Source organism: Lithobates pipiens, unplaced genomic scaffold (genome assembly GCF_037356315.1).
Source record: "Lithobates pipiens isolate NorthernLeopardFrog02 unplaced genomic scaffold, aLitPip1_a1.2 Scaffold_16, whole genome shotgun sequence".
Taxonomy (NCBI): Eukaryota; Metazoa; Chordata; class Amphibia; order Anura; family Ranidae; genus Lithobates; species Lithobates pipiens.
This window is the reverse complement of record NW_027507748.1, coordinates 42,140,005-42,156,239: the sequence shown is the minus strand read 5'-3', so window position 1 is coordinate 42,156,239 and position 16,235 is coordinate 42,140,005. Positions and strand designations below refer to the sequence as shown.

At 44.2% G+C, this 16,235-nt stretch overlaps 1 protein-coding gene across 1 annotated transcript in view; it reads right to left on the bottom strand.

The window, feature by feature from the left end:
• Window positions 1-9,800: 9,800 nt before the first annotated feature.
• LOC143981734 (OX-2 membrane glycoprotein-like) overlaps window positions 9,801-16,235 on the bottom strand; it is a 60,587-nt gene continuing 54,152 nt past the window's right edge. Inside the window, exon 5 of the mRNA XM_077479784.1 lies at window positions 9,801-15,187. Within this exon, the coding sequence (XP_077335910.1) occupies window positions 15,108-15,187 (80 nt within the window). The 3' untranslated portion in view covers window positions 9,801-15,107. The remainder of the gene's footprint in view (window positions 15,188-16,235) is intronic.

Here is a 16,235-nt window from a genome sequence, read left to right as displayed (position 1 = left end):
TTGTTTCCAATAGACCCATTGTTTTTCCACTTCCTGCAACAGGCCAAGCTGTCCAGCGAAAAGTTTCCGTTACAGGGCTGGGAGAAACCATATTACACTGTCAGGGGTCCTTACAATGGTCAGCTTCTATTCATACAGTTACATTACAGTAGTAGATAAGAATGAAAAAAAGAGATCCAGAAAAAAAATCATATATATATATATATATATATATATATATATATATATATATATATATACTTACACACATTTATTATTATTCTGTAGTCCTATTATGTCTCTGTTGTCCCGATTCAAAAGGGCAAGTGAGTGTTGTCACCCTATTACAGAAAGTGTATTGCTGCCAGGATTACCAGGTGAAAATAGCCAAAAAAATTTAACTAATGCAGCCACCACATCTAAGGACTGGTAATCTGCAACATATTATGTTTTTGTATATATATTGTTTAGATATATTTTGTATTTATATATAATATTTTGTATAATATATGTAACCAGTAGTGATGGCCGAACGGTTCGCCCGGCGGTCGTTTCGCGGCGAATTTCCGACATTCGCGGTCCGCACGTTCGAACGCCTTTTTCCGTCGTTCGCCGCGGCGGACTTACGTGTTTAATGTATACAAGAACTTTAACCTTTGGTGACACGTTTATCATGTGATACAGGACAGCCAATTGAGACATGACAGCACATGGACACTTGTACATTCCCCCTAACCTATAAATACACCCGATCCGGTGGCCATTTTACATTCTTTCTTCTGTTACGATAGGGACAGGTTCCTGTGTGGAGTAGGGAGAGATAAACCACTAGCTATTTGGTACACAAAAGTTCTTTTCAGGACTGGTATAGGTGTTAGGTGTTGATAGGTTTGCTGTGCTGCTGATTCTTGCAGCAGCCTGAGTGTCTTTTGTTAGTTTAGAGAAAGGGAAAGGACGGTGTATGCTACAGGGACAGCCAGATTAGTCTTTCATCATCATCATCATCATCATCATCATTAGCTGTTACTATCAAGGTCCACAAAAGAGCTGTTCCAGTAACCACTAATCGTTCTCTTTTTTTGCCAATTTGTATAGGGACAGGAAGGAAGCAGTGTTGTCAGGCAGTGAGGGTAATTTTAAAGACTTGCTGTTATTATTAGTTCCACAAAGGTTCTTTTCAGGACTGGTATCAGTGGTACAGTAATAGGCTTGTACATGTATAATATTCTTTCTTCCAAATATAGAAAGGATATTATACTTGACTGCTGCCCTTCTGCTGCAGTCTGCTAAACATTCACAACTCACTTGTTCCACAAAAGTTCTTATAAGGACTGGTAACTTGGTATAGGGTGCTACGGTACATAGGCTTGAGTGCGGTACAGTCTGCTGTTCTGTAAGGACCGCTATCGGTCCACAATAGATAGGGTTGACGTGCACCACTGCTGACCGCTGCCCTATACTGCAGCAGTCCTTCAGCGGTATAGGGACTGACGTACAGTCTGCTAATCACTAACACACAACCTGCTTGTTCCACAAAAGTTCTTATAAGGACTGGTAACTTGGTATAGGGTGCTACGGTACATAGGCTTGAGTGCGGTACAGTCTGCTGTTCTGTAAGGACCGCTATCGGTCCACAATAGATAGGGTTGACGTGCACCACTGCTGACCGCTGCCCTATACTGCAGCAGTCCTTCAGCGGTATAGGGACTGAGGTACAGTCTACTAAACACTAATACACAACCTGCTTGGTCCACAAAAGTTCTTATAAGGACTGGTAACTTGGTATAGGGTGCTACGGTACATAGGCTTGAGTGCGGTACAGTCTGCTGTTCTGTAAGGACCGCTATCGGTCCACAATAGATAGGGTTGACGTGCACCACTGCTGACCGCTGCCCTATACTGCAGCAGTCCTTCAGCGGTATAGGGACTGACGTACAGTCTGCTAAACACTAATACACAACCTGCTTGGTCCACAAAAGTTCTTATAAGGACTGGTAACTTGGTATAGGGTGCTACGGTACATAGGCTTGAGTGCGGTACAGTCTGCTGTTCTGTAAGGACCGCTATCGGTCCACAATAGATAGGGTTGACGTGCACCACTGCTGACCGCTGCCCTATACTGCAGCAGTCCTTCAGCGGTATAGGGACTGAGGTACAGTCTGCTAAACACTAATACACAACCTGCTTGGTCCACAAAAGTTCTTATAAGGACTGGTAACTTGGTATAGGGTGCTACGGTACATAGGCTTGAGTGCGGTACAGTCTGCTGTTCTGTAAGGACCGCTATCGGTCCACAATAGATAGGGTTGACGTGCACCACTGCTGACCGCTGCCCTATACTGCAGCAGTCCTTCAGCGGTATAGGGACTGACGTACAGTCTGCTAAACACTAATACACAACCTGCTTGGTCCACAAAAGTTCTTATAAGGACTGGTAACTTGGTATAGGGTGCTACGGTACATAGGCTTGAGTGCGGTACAGTCTGCTGTTCTGTAAGGACCGCTATCGGTCCACAATAGATAGGGTTGACGTGCACCACTGCTGACCGCTGCCCTATACTGCAGCAGTCCTTCAGCGGTATAGGGACTGAGGTACAGTCTGCTAAACACTAATACACAACCTGCTTGGTCCACAAAAGTTCTTATAAGGACTGGTAACTTGGTATAGGGTGCTACGGTACATAGGCTTGAGTGCGGTACAGTCTGCTGTTCTGTAAGGACCGCTATCGGTCCACAATAGATAGGGTTGACGTGCACCACTGCTGACCGCTGCCCTATACTGCAGCAGTCCTTCAGCGGTATAGGGACTGACGTACAGTCTGCTAAACACTAATACACAACCTGCTTGGTCCACAAAAGTTCTTATAAGGACTGGTAACTTGGTATAGGGTGCTACGGTACATAGGCTTGAGTGCGGTACAGTCTGCTGTTCTGTAAGGACCGCTATCGGTCCACAATAGATAGGGTTGACGTGCACCACTGCTGACCGCTGCCCTATACTGCAGCAGTCCTTCAGCGGTATAGGGACTGAGGTACAGTCTGCTAAACACTAATACACAACCTGCTTGGTCCACAAAAGTTCTTATAAGGACTGGTAACTTGGTATAGGGTGCTACGGTACATAGGCTTGAGTGCGGTACAGTCTGCTGTTCTGTAAGGACCGCTATCGGTCCACAATAGATAGGGTTGACGTGCACCACTGCTGACCGCTGCCCTATACTGCAGCAGTCCTTCAGCGGTATAGGGACTGACGTACAGTCTGCTAAACACTAATACACAACCTGCTTGGTCCACAAAAGTTCTTATAAGGACTGGTAACTTGGTATAGGGTGCTACGGTACATAGGCTTGAGTGCGGTACAGTCTGCTGTTCTGTAAGGACCGCTATAGGTCCACAATAGATAGGGTTGACGTGCACCACTGCTGACCGCTCACCTATACTGCAGCAGTCCTTCAGCGGTATAGGGACTAAGAGTTTTGTCACAGGGTCATTTAAAAAATGACATGCAGAGGAAGAGGCAGGCCCTTCCGCAGGGGTGGTAGGGGTAGGGCAGGAGCAACAGGCTTGAGCCAAAGTGGGAAGTTGCAGAAGGTGCGTTCAATTACTTTAAAGGATGCACCAGACTTGGTTGAGTGGCTCGCTCAGCCTTACTCTTCTGCACCCTCCTCATCCTCTCGATCTGCACCCTCTTCTTCACTCTCTGCTATGTGCACCCCCAAAGACACTACCACCAACAACACGACCACCACCACCACCACCACATACCTTCCGCTTGAGTCACTGGAATTATTTTCCGATCCATATCAAGAGGACATTTCTGATGCGCAGCCACTCTTGGTATTGGATCAGGAAGAGGAGGTAGCAACAAGCGCTACTCAGCAGTCTGACGCCAGTACCCAGATCAGCCCAAGGAGGAGGTTGGTCCCCGGTGTTGCTGCCTACTCCGAGATCTCTACTTATAGCGGTGGGGAAGGTGACGTTGATGATGACGTGTCTAGTGATGTCACGTGGGTGCCCACAAGAGAGGAAGAGGAGGGGAGTTCAGAGGGAGATATGGACCAGCAGATAGGGAGGAGAAGCAGCAATGACTTACATTGCACAGCAGGGACAAAGCAGACTGCAAATGTATCAGGAGCGAGTCATCGACCATGTACGGTCACATCTGGCGCTCCCAGGACACCGGCACATGGCTCCGCAGTGTGGGCTTTTTTTAACGTGTCCGCTGCTGACAATAGCGTTGCCATCTGCAATCTTTGCAGTCAACGCGTTAGTCGCGGTAAGCCCAATACTCACCTAGGGACGACCGCCTTAAGAAGGCACATGAGCAGCCATCACCGAGCCCAGTGGGAGCAACGGAACACACAAAGCCACACTGCAGGCTCTCACCGTCCAGCCTCGTCTTCTACTTCTCCTTCTCCTCTCTCCTCACAATTGTCCTCCACTCCACCTTCCATCACGCCAAGCTCACATTTTTCTGCAAAAAGGCAGGCTTCCGTGGGCCTAATGTTTGAGCGTAAAAAAATGATGATGCCGGATAACCCTCTTGCCCAACGGTTGGCGGCTGGCTTGTCAGAACTCATAGCCCGCCAACTACTGCCATATAAACTGGTGGACTCGGAGGCCTTTCGCAAATTTGTGGCCATTGGAACACCACAATGGAAGGTCCCAGGAAGGAAGTATTTCTCAGAGAAGGGCATCCCAGAGCTATATGGCCATGTTCAGCGGCAAGTGAATGTATCTCTGGCACACAGTGTCGGTGCCAAGATACATCTGACCACAGACACGTGGTCTAGCAAACACGGGCAGGGAAGGTATATCAGTTTTACTGCCCACTGGGTGAACCTTCTGACGGCCGTCAAGCATGTAACCCGTGGCACCCGTGTAGATTTGGTTTTACCGCCACGGATTGCATGCAGGCCTGACTCTTCTTCTCCTCCTCCTACTCCATCCTCCTCCCTCTCCTCCTCAGCTGCCTCCTCCTTTTCCGCTGCTAGCGTCTCTTCCACTGCACCGCCCAAGCTCCCCAGAACCTATTCCACATGCCAGGTGAGACGTTGCCATGCCGTGCTGCGTCTGTTGTGCCTGGAAGCAAAGAGCCACACTGGCCCGGCACTCCTTTCAGCTTTGCGTTCACAGGCAGATGAGTGGCTAACACCGCTCAATTTGACAGTTGGTAAAGTGGTGTGTGACAACGGTGCCAATCTGCTTAGCGCATTGAAACAGGGCAAAATCACGCACGTGCCGTGCATGGCACACGTCTTAAACTTGGTCGTGCAGCGATTCCTTGTCAAATACCCTGGGGTCCAGGACATCTTGCGGCAGGCAAGGAAAATCTCGGCCCATTTCAGAAGATCTTACACGGCCATGGCTCGCCTTGCTGACATTCAGCGGCGACACCATCTGCCGGTCAGACGTCTTATTTGCGATTGCCCGACGCGATGGAACTCAACCTTCTATATGCTTGATAGGCTGCTCCAGCAGAAACGTGCAGTTAACGTCTACCTGTATGAACTCTGCGAAAGAAACGGTTCTGGGGAGCTGGGTTTTTTTTTCACCGCGCCAGTGGCTGCTCATGCGCGACACATGCAGACTTCTGCGGCCATTTGAGGAGATCACCAAACTGGTCAGTCGCAGCCATGGCGCCATCAGTGACATGGTACCTTATGCCTTCTTTCTGGAGCGTGCATTGCGTCGTGTCATTGATCAGGCTGTGGAGGAGCAGGAGCGGGAAGATGAGGAAGTCGCAATGCTGGATGAATTCCCAGGGGGGGCTACTCTATCTGAGACAAGTCAACAACAGGAGTCTGATGAGGAGTCAGAGGAGGATGGTGCCGGGGCGGATGAGCAGGAGCAAGAAGAGCATGCTTTAAACCTTTCTGGGATCCCTGTTGTGCGTGGATGGGGAGAGGAGAATGAAGAGGACGACATTATCCTGGATGATGAGCAGGAGCCAGGCCACCACACCGCTTCCACTTTAGTGCAAATGGGGGCCTTCATGCTCCAGTGTTTTAATAGGGACCCCCGTATAAAAAGCATGAGGGTCAAGGACCAGTACTGGGTGGCAACGTACTTAGACCCCCGGTACAAACACAAAATGGCGGAAATGTTACCGCCGTCGCAGAGGGCTGTCAGAATGCAGCACTTCCAGGCCTTGCTTCGAGAAATGCTGCATTCTGCTTTTGCGTGCGCTGGCAGAGGAGCAATTCCCACTCCCAGAGAAGGATTTGCGGGTACCAATCCAACAGCGCCTGCAAGAAGAGGCCGGTTTGAAGATGTGTTGGTGACTTCGGATATGAGGTCATTCTTTCAGCCGACCCATCGACAGGTGTCATCCGGATCCAGCATCAGGGAACGCCTAGACCGTCAGGTGTCCGACTACATTGGGTTAACGGCCGATGTGGACGCTCTGAGGAGTGATGAACCCCTAGACTACTGGGTGGGCAGGCTTGACCTCTGGCCAGAGCTTGCCCAATTTGCAATCGAACTGTTGGCTTGCCCCTCATCCAGTGTCCTGTCCGAAAGGACGTTCAGCGCAGCAGGGGGGATTGTGACCGATAAGCGTACTCGCCTAGCTCACCACAGTGTTAACTACCTCACATTTCTAAAAATGAATGAGGCATGGATCTCGGAGGAATTCAACACATGTGACCAGTAGACCATGTATATGTCTATAAACTATTTTTTTAATCAAGCACACAGACCTTCTTAATTCATTTGGCTCACTTCCTTGACCCAAAAAAGCACACCGTACTATATGCCCCTACCCTCCTCTTTGAAGAGGTTGAGCGGTGTCATATTTCTACTGGGGCTGCTTATGATATCCCTGTGCTGTGCTGACTTCCTCCTGGGGGTTCTTATTATGAAGGGATCACACTATCCCTGTGCTGTGCTGACTTCCTCCTGGGGGTTCTTATTATGAGGGGATCACACCATCCCTGTGCTGTGCTGACTTCCTCCTGGGGCTGCTTACGGTGCTGCTGTCAGTGCTGTATGTCACGGTGCTGCTGTCAGCGCTGTATGTCACGGTGCTGCTGTCAGCGCTGTATGTCACGGTGCTGCTGTCAGCGCTGTATGTCACGGTGCTGCTGTCAGCGCTGTATGTCACGGTGCTGCTGTCAGCGCTGTATGTCACGGTGCTGCTGTCAGCGCTGTATGTCACGGTGCTGCTGTCAGCGCTGTATGTCACGGTGCTGCTGTCAGCGCTGTATGTCACGGTGCTGCTGTCAGCGCTGTATGTCACGGTGCTGCTGTCAGCGCTGTATGTCACGGTGCTGCTGTCAGCGCTGTATGTCACGGTGCTGCTGTCAGTGCTCTGTATTACGGTGCTGCTGTCAGATGCCTCTATCACGGTGCATGTGTCATTCCGGTATGTCACGCTGCTGGTGATCATCTCCTGCACCCTCTTCTTTGCCTACCCTGGTCCCTGACCTTCCCTCTCCTCCATTGCCTTCATTAGCTCCATAGTCCTGAATTGTTAGAACAATTTCCCAAATAAAATAAAAATGCTTGTAGTTATCGATCCCAAATTCACCTCATACATGTATTATGTCATTGTCCAGATGGTGGGACTACGTTTTACCCCCTAATAATTACCACGTGGCCGCAAATTCGACATGAAGGTTTGCAAAGTTCGCCTCCCATTGAAGTCAATGGGGCCCGCGGCGAACGTTCTGTTTCGCGAACGTTTGGGTCCGTTCGCATTTCGCGTTCGCGAAACGTCCCGTCGGAAGTTCGTCCATCACTAGTAACCAGGCACTTCCCAGGATGCCACTTGTCGGCCCTCCTCCGAAGAATCCTCCCCTGGTCACTTCCATGAGCTGTGGTGCCTTTCCAAGCCGAGAGCACACCCGGGCACCTTGAATCCTCCCTCAGTTGCTGCGTCTCGGACCAGCCGGGTCCGAGACTAGGGAACAGACTGATCCCTACCCCAGACCAGGCAGGTCTATCAGATGCCTCCAACAGGAACAAGTTGCAGGATGTCGACCACCCCATGACCGGGACCCCTCACGGGGCTACCCCGGTCCTGGAACCAGAAGAGACCCTGCGAACTCCTCTCCCTCAACACGTGACCCACACATCTTAAGAACCCCTTTCCAGACTCCCCAGTGGGCCCGGCACTCCCACTGGTTGGTTTCGAGAATCTTGATACTCAAAACATCCAACCAGGCCTGGTTCTGGCCCTTCATGTGCACTTCACTGCTCACATGACCAGGAAGAACTTCAAACACATCCTGGCCAGACTGATGTCAAGGCCAACCTACGTAATCAACCCTCAGAACCCCTACTGTTCTGAGGCAAAAAACTAAATTTACATGCTTATGACATTTTGGACAAAATGTCATCCACTACATATTTTGTTTTAAGGTGGCCCTCCTCTTTAAAATGCTAGGAAAGTACAAATTCCCCCTTTTTGGAAAGTAGACAGTCCAAGGTATTTTAGTAAGAGGCATGGCAGGTTTTTTTTGTTGTCTCAATTTTTTGAAAAATATATACTTTATTGAAAAGTGTATACCACTTGAACTCCAGAAGGTTTTACCCCCTTCATGACCAGGCCATTTTTAGCTATTCAGTACTGCACTACTTTAACTGGTAATTGTGTTTTTATAAATTATAAATTTGTATAATTTTCTTCACACAAATAGAGATTTATTTTGGTGTATTTTAATCAGCACTGGGGTTTTTTATATTTTTTATTACATAAATAAAAAGAAATACTGAACGTTTTGGGAGAAAAAAAAACAAATATTTTCTACTTTCTGTTATAAAAAATATCCACTAAAATCAAATTTCAAATTTCAAATTTCATTGCAAATTTATGCCAAATGTATTCTGCTACATGTCTTTAGTAAAAAAAAAAAAAAAATCACAAGTGTAATGAGCAGTGAAACCACGAGCAGTAGAGACACATTTGTCCTGGTAACAGAAAGTAAAGGGAAATCCAAAATGTTATAGTTGTCCCAAGAGCAAAAATTTAGGGAAAATCCACCGTAGGGGACACCTGCTCCTAAGCAGCTCTATAAGATGGATACTCCTTTCATTCTGGAGAGATCTCTTAATTTACTTTTGTTATGGGTTTAAACCTTTTTCCTACTTTAAATTAAAAAAGTTTGGGTTTTAAATACACTTTTACTTGTTGCATACTTGCTCTAGGCTCTCACTCACCAGTGAGCCAAATAAACAGCCAAACAAAAATATATACAGAAGGTCCAGCAATACTGGTATGGGGAGACATGGGCCCTCTAGGAGCCACCTAAATCACCCCATTTGGGATTAACTACTGGTTACCCTAAATGCCTTATTAACAAGGGTCGATATTTGACTGTAACACGGTCACACAAAATTTCGCTGAACTTTCAACCGTCAAGAACGCGGTGATGTACAACACTATAACGAACCGAGAAAATGAAGTTCAATGCTTCCGAGCATGCGTCTAATTGTTTCTGAGCATGCGTAGGAAGTTTGCGCTTTGGAATTGGTACAGACGATCGGAATTTCCGATCTGAACTTTTTCCGACCGAAAAATTGAGAACATGCTCTCAATCTTTTGCTGGCCGATGGAGCATACACACAGTTGCAATTTCCCGACAAAAAGCTCTCATCAGTCTTTTGCTGGCTGAATTTCCGATCGTGCGTATGCGACATTGCACCTTCCATGCATTTTATTAGATTCAGATTTTCATTTAGATTAATCTATAAGTTCAATTCATTATCCCACAGCAGTATGTATGTGTGTATCAAAGAACAGCAATTATGCTTTTTTGGTAAGCTTTTATTGAAAAGAAATACTTCAGTATAGTGTTTAAAAAAAGTATTCAAAGAGGTTTGGTACAATTTTACATTTTATTTCCTAACTGTAAAAAAAATTTTTTTTTTCAGGTAAATGTGAAAAATTGCATTTGAAGATTTTTTTTTTTTTTAATTCTCATTTCCAGCCAGTAGGTGGAGCTCTAGGCTTCCCCTGTTTACCTCCACACCAAATTGAAAATACATTGCAGCAGGAACTAACTCTACAGAACATATTTAACACAAATTTATTCTGTGAAAGGACATATCCATCTCTTCTCTTTTGTAAGCAGAAAATAGATTTGTGAGCATAAATTGTATTGCATGACACAAAATCAATTTTAGTGAGCAGAAAATACAGCATGTAGTGATGCACTTTAAAGGGAATGTTTAGGTGTGCACCAAATATATATTATGTACTATATTCAGCACTAATTAAAAAAAAAAAAAAAAGTTTTTCAGCTAAATATTAAATATTCCATATTATTATGATTGTGATTACTATGTATGTAAGTAATGTATATGTTTGAAATTGTTTAATCATGTGTAATACTTTATAATAATTAAAAATAAAATTAGAATTGGAAAAAAAAAATATTCCATATTATTTGTTCAAATTTACCACCAGTAGCAAGCAATAAGTGAGCTGTATGCAGGTGTAATCACAGACGTGTTTTTTTTTTTTTCTATCTCTTAAACTAAAAACAGAACTGGATTACCCCCATCCCTCTCTCCAAACAGAGGCAGGTGATCAAGTCAAACGCAATTTTCTGACCTGCGTTTGACAGGAACACCCTGTTAAAGTTTATTTTCATTTCATTTTAATTTACTTTTAAGTGAAAAAAATAAATAAAAAATGGAATGTTTAATTTGAGAGAGAGAGTCTGAAAGTAAACACATTCTGCTGTGTGGTCAATTTAAAAACTCAAAGTGCTCTGTGAATTAACTGTCATGAGCGACAAGTCAAGATGTTTTTTTTTTGGATAGAGTAAGGAAGAGTTATAACCCCTCTAATTTTTATGTCCCATTATGGAGCTTTCTCTTCACTCCAGATAGCCAAAACAGGAACTGAGAAGTAACTAATCCAAAGTGAGGGTCCCTGGTTGTCACCAAATCTAGTGTCCCTATTAGAAGATTTTCCCTGTATTCCTGTTCTGGTGATAACCCCAAATTTTGGAATTCTCTCACATTCACTCTCAGTGATAATGATCACCAGGACAAACAGAGAAAAAGTCTCTCCCAAACGGGAGGGTGTTGCCGGGGAGACAAATAGTAATATCTGACAGGTGTTCTAATCCCTCTCTACGCTATGCTCAATTAAAAAAAAAAAATTGCCTGCCATTAACCGCTTTAGGACCGGGCCTATTTTTCAAACTTGCTGTTTACAAGTTAAAATAATTTTTTTTTTTTTTGCTAGAAATTAATAAAATGGTCATTGCAATACATTGTCATGCCGTATTTGCGCAGCGGTCTTACATGTGCACCATTTTGGTAAAAAATACACTTTTTTGAATTAAAAAAACAAGACAACAGTAAAGTTAGCCCAATTTTGTTTTATATTGTGAAAGATAATGTTACACCGAGTAAATTGATACCCAACATGTCACGCTTCAAAATTGTGCCCGCTCGTGGAATGGCAACAAACTTTTACCCTTAAAAATCTCCTTAGACGACGTTTAAAAAATTCTAGAGGTTGCATGTTTTGAGATACAGAGGAGGTCTAGAGCTAGAATTATTGCTCTCGCTCTAACGATCGTGGCTCACATGTGTGGTTTGAACACCATTCACATATAAGGGCGCTCGCTTCTGCAAGTGAGCTCGGCGGGACGGGGCGCGTTTAAAAAAAAAAAATTTTTCTGATTTATTTTACCTTTTTTTTGTAATAGAAACAAAGCATCACAGGACCTCTTAAATATGGGATCTGGGGGTCAAAAAGACCTCACATCTCATATTTACACTAAAATGCAATAATAACATCGTCGCTTGAAAACATTTTTTTTTGCTTTAAGAGCTGTAGGCGAAAGTGACGTTTTGACATCACTTTCGCCCTGCATTGGTATGGAGCCATGTTCCCCTCACTCAGTTCCATATCACAGAGGACATAAGATCAGATCGCCTCCACCACTGCTGGCGGCTCGGGTAAGCGGCAGAGAGCACAGGAGCGTGGCAGGAGGGGGGTGCCCCTATCCCGCTGCCAATAAAAGTGATCTCACAGCGAATCCCCTGCAGAGACCACTTTTATCTGAAAACGGACTGCCCGCTGAAGAAGAGGATACTGGGGTTATAGCAGCTAGCTGCTGGCATAACAACAATATTCCTCTTTAAAGTACCACCGTATAATGACAGCAGGCTGTCCGTAGGTGGTTAAATATATTTAACCAGTTGCCAATTGCCCATAGTACATACTGCAGGTGGATGGCAACTACAGGCTAAGTGACATACCCATATGCCGCTTAGCATATCCACAATTGCATGGCGCTTCCACAATGGACATGGCAGATTGGGGTTGCCTGTACCCAGCCGCAGCAACAAAGCTGTGTTTCCTATATTGAGCTGTGATTGTCTCACAGCTATCACATGGTACCTGGGGCAATCACAGCACCCTGTGCCATGTGATAGCTGGTGGCCGATCACAATAATTTATTTTTTTACTGTGAAAGATGACGTTATGCCGAGTAAATAGACACCCAACATGTCACGCTTTAAAACTGCGCTTTAAAGAAAAGAAATAGTTTACTTCAACCCTGGACCAAAAATGACGTCGCTCCAGTCGTATACAAACATTATAAATTGAGTTGCAGTTTAGTGAGTAAAAGTATTTGATCCCCAAGCAAAACACGACTTAGCACTTGGAGGAGAAACCCTTGTTGGCGAGCACAGAGGCAAGACATTTCTCGTAGTTGGTGACCAGGTTTTCACACATCTTAGGAGGGATTTTGGTCCACTCTTCTTTACAGATCTTCTCTAAATCCAAAGTTTGTTTGGCTGGGCTTCTCCTATGGGTCACAGGAGTGCAATTCGTTCTGAAGTTTGCTCTCTGCTGATGTCACAGAAATCTGTCCAGGCACTGGGACATCGCAACAATGAGAGTTTGGATCCACCAAGTGCCTGGACTGACACCCATCTCAGCCTCTCAGCTCCCCAATGAGAGCCTGAGCCGACCGCTCCCCGCCCCTCCACAGCGTGGCACTCCAGTGAGCAAGGAGAAGCAAAACAGAGAACTGCTTATTGACAGTCAGCAGCTCTTGTCTCTGGATTTGTGAGAACCGAGCCATCGTTGATGTTTGAGCACTCTGTGTAGAGGCATCGGGGGACAGATGCAGCAGACCCATGCTGCATCCACTTAGGTAAGTATGATTATGGAAAAAACCCCAAACCCATCCTTCTCTTTTAAGGTTTCTTGTCTGTCGCTTGGCAACTTGAAGTTCCAGCCCCCTCCCTAATCTTTCTATAGGATTAAGGTCTGGAGACTGGCTAGGCCATTCCATGTCCTCAATGTGCTTCTTCTTGGGCCTTTGTTGCCTTGGCGATATGTTTTGGGTCATTGTCATGCTGGAAAACCCATCTTCAGTGTTCTGACTGAGGGAAGAAGGTTCTCATCCAAGATTTTACAATACATGGCCCCGTCTATTGGCCCCTTAATGCGGCAAGGTTTTCCTGTACCTTTAACAGAGAAACAGCCTCAAAGCATCATGTTCCCACCTCTGTTCTTGACTGTAGGGATGGTGTTCTTTAGGTACATAGTTAGTATCCTCTTCCTCCAAACACAGCAAGACGAGTTAATGCCAAAGAGCTCAATTTTGGTCTCATCTGACCACAGCACGTTCTCCTAATCGTTCTCTGAATCATATAGATGTTCATTGGCAAACTTCAGATGGGCCTGTACATGTGCCTTCTTGAGGAGGGGGTCCTTGCATTGTTTAATAATGGTTTGTTTGGTGATTGTGGTCCCAATTACCTTGAGATCATTCACAAGCTCCTGTAGTTCTGGGCCGATTTTTCATTTTTCTCCTGATCATCCTTAGCCCATGAGGCCAAATCTTGCATGGAGCTCCATGGGACGATTGATGGCTATTTTGTATTTCTTCCATTTGCGAATAATCGCTCCAAAATTTGTGTCCTCGCCAAGCTTCTTGCTGATGGTCTTGTAGCCCATTCCAGCCTTGTGTAGGTCTACAATCTTGTCCCTGATGTCCTTTGACAGCTCTTTGGTCTAGCCCATGATCGTGATGTTTGAATGGAAGAAAGAGATTCTGTGCCTTCTGTGTCTTTTATTCACATAACGAGTTGTCGTTAGGAGCAACTTCTTAAATTGACAGGACTAATCTGTGTACCGCCTGAGCACATACTGTAGCCAGTCTGTGAGAGCCGGAATTATTGATGGTTGGTAGGGGATCAAATACTTATTTTACTTACTGAACTGCAACTCAATTTATAACATTTGTATTATGTGTTTTTTCTGGATTTTTGGTTGCTATTCTGTCTCTATCATTTAAAATACACCTATGATAAAAAATTATAGACCCTTCATTTCTTTGTAAGTGGGCAAACTTACAAAATCTGCAAGGGATGAAAAAAATATTTTTATATTATAATTTTATATATTATTTATATTATTTATTATATCCCCAATGTATGTATACTACCCTTGGGATAATGCACTGGTTGGTGTGCTATCTGTTTGTCCCCCCATGGGAGGGATCGGTGCTCATGTGGTCACTGTGATTGGCTTTTTACAGTGGTCAAATGATTCGGAGTCGGTCTTGACGGATACCAATCGTTAGTGGGGCCCGAAAGCTGTCCTTCATAGCTCGATCACTGTGCTGAGAAAGATTGGCTGTCCATTTGTGTGGCGTGTGAGCGTTGAAGCCCATCCTTTTGCTGCCACACATATGTGGTACGTTGGTGGCAAGAAGTTAGATAAAGATTTTATGCAAATAACATACAAAATGTATAATAAACTTACATTTTTCAGGCATTTTAAATCAAATGCAATCAACAAAAAAAAAATAGGTTTCCCTTTAAAGCAGATTTCCAGTGCATAGCATTTGGTTTTCAAATTATAGAAAATTTCCGAAAACCACTACGCCCCAATGTATGTACTACAATATAAATGACACTCTTGGGGAGGTCTAAAATAAAACACAATGAAATACCATAGTCTCATTTGTTATTGTTATCTGCAGAATTGGGGCCATCTCCTGCCGATATTCTCTGGTAGCCCCATAGCACCTCGTCTGTCTAGCAGCATTTTCTAAGGCTATAAATGTTTCTGACGGGAAGCTCATTGGGTAATTAGTATTAGTGATTCCGCAGCATTTCCTCTTCGTGAACAATGATGATTATCACCACCAAGGCCATAGAAAAGCCAATACAAGAGTGAGAGTCAGGGTGATGATTTCAGGCTGGAGGTGGTTTGCAAAACCTAAACAAAAGAAAGAATAGACACTTAGAATTAAAAGAAAAGTATATTGTATTTCTTGACATTCAATCATTACCTACTGATATAACTTTGTTATGGGGACATCCCCATTAAAGCCTAACTTTAAAGTTAACTTTAACTTATTGTTGCCCAGTGTATATATACATATATATATATATATATATATATATATATATATATATATATATATATATACTGTATATAAGACCTGGGCAGCAAGCCAGTATACCAGGATCATGGCTGAAGCCTTGATCCTGGTACAATTTTGTAGCTGATAGATAAATTTGTAAATTGGCTTTTCAGTTAAAGTGCTCTGAATGGCTTTACAGCTTTTTTTTATAGCGCTCGGAAGGGCCCCAACCCAGCCGCCCGCTGCAGTTTCTGAGCTCTCCGGTTCCACCAGGGAGCCCGGGACTGCTGACAGTAGGGTCAGCTGCCCACAGTGGAGATGGAGGAATATCCACTCCCCGCTCTGCGACTATTTAAGCCAGAAGTGACGAGGGTCTTTTCTGGTTCCAGTTATTCCCTGGCTGGTACACGCCGTGTTTGATCAGATGCTTTTAAGGGCAAGGTCGACATCAGGGCTCTAATAGACCCCTGATGTCTCCATAAACAGTACTGCCACTGCCCAAAGACATCATAATAAAGTTACATTAAAAATAAATATATATATATATATATATATATATATATATATATATATATATTTATTTTTTTAATAAAATAAATATATATAATAAATATATAATCCATACATATATATATATATATATATATATATATATATATAAAGTGTAAAAAAAATTGAACAAAATAAATAAAAATAGTAAATAAATAATAATAAATAAATAAACAAAAAAAAAGCACCCCTCCCGCAAACACACATGTAGGTCCTGCACATATAGGTAAACAGCAACTGCACCACACATGTGAGGTATCACCATGACTGTCATAGTAAGAGTAATAATTCTAGGGCCATCAGTCATGATTATCTCTACATTGATCAACTGTAAAGGTTTTTAAAATGTCA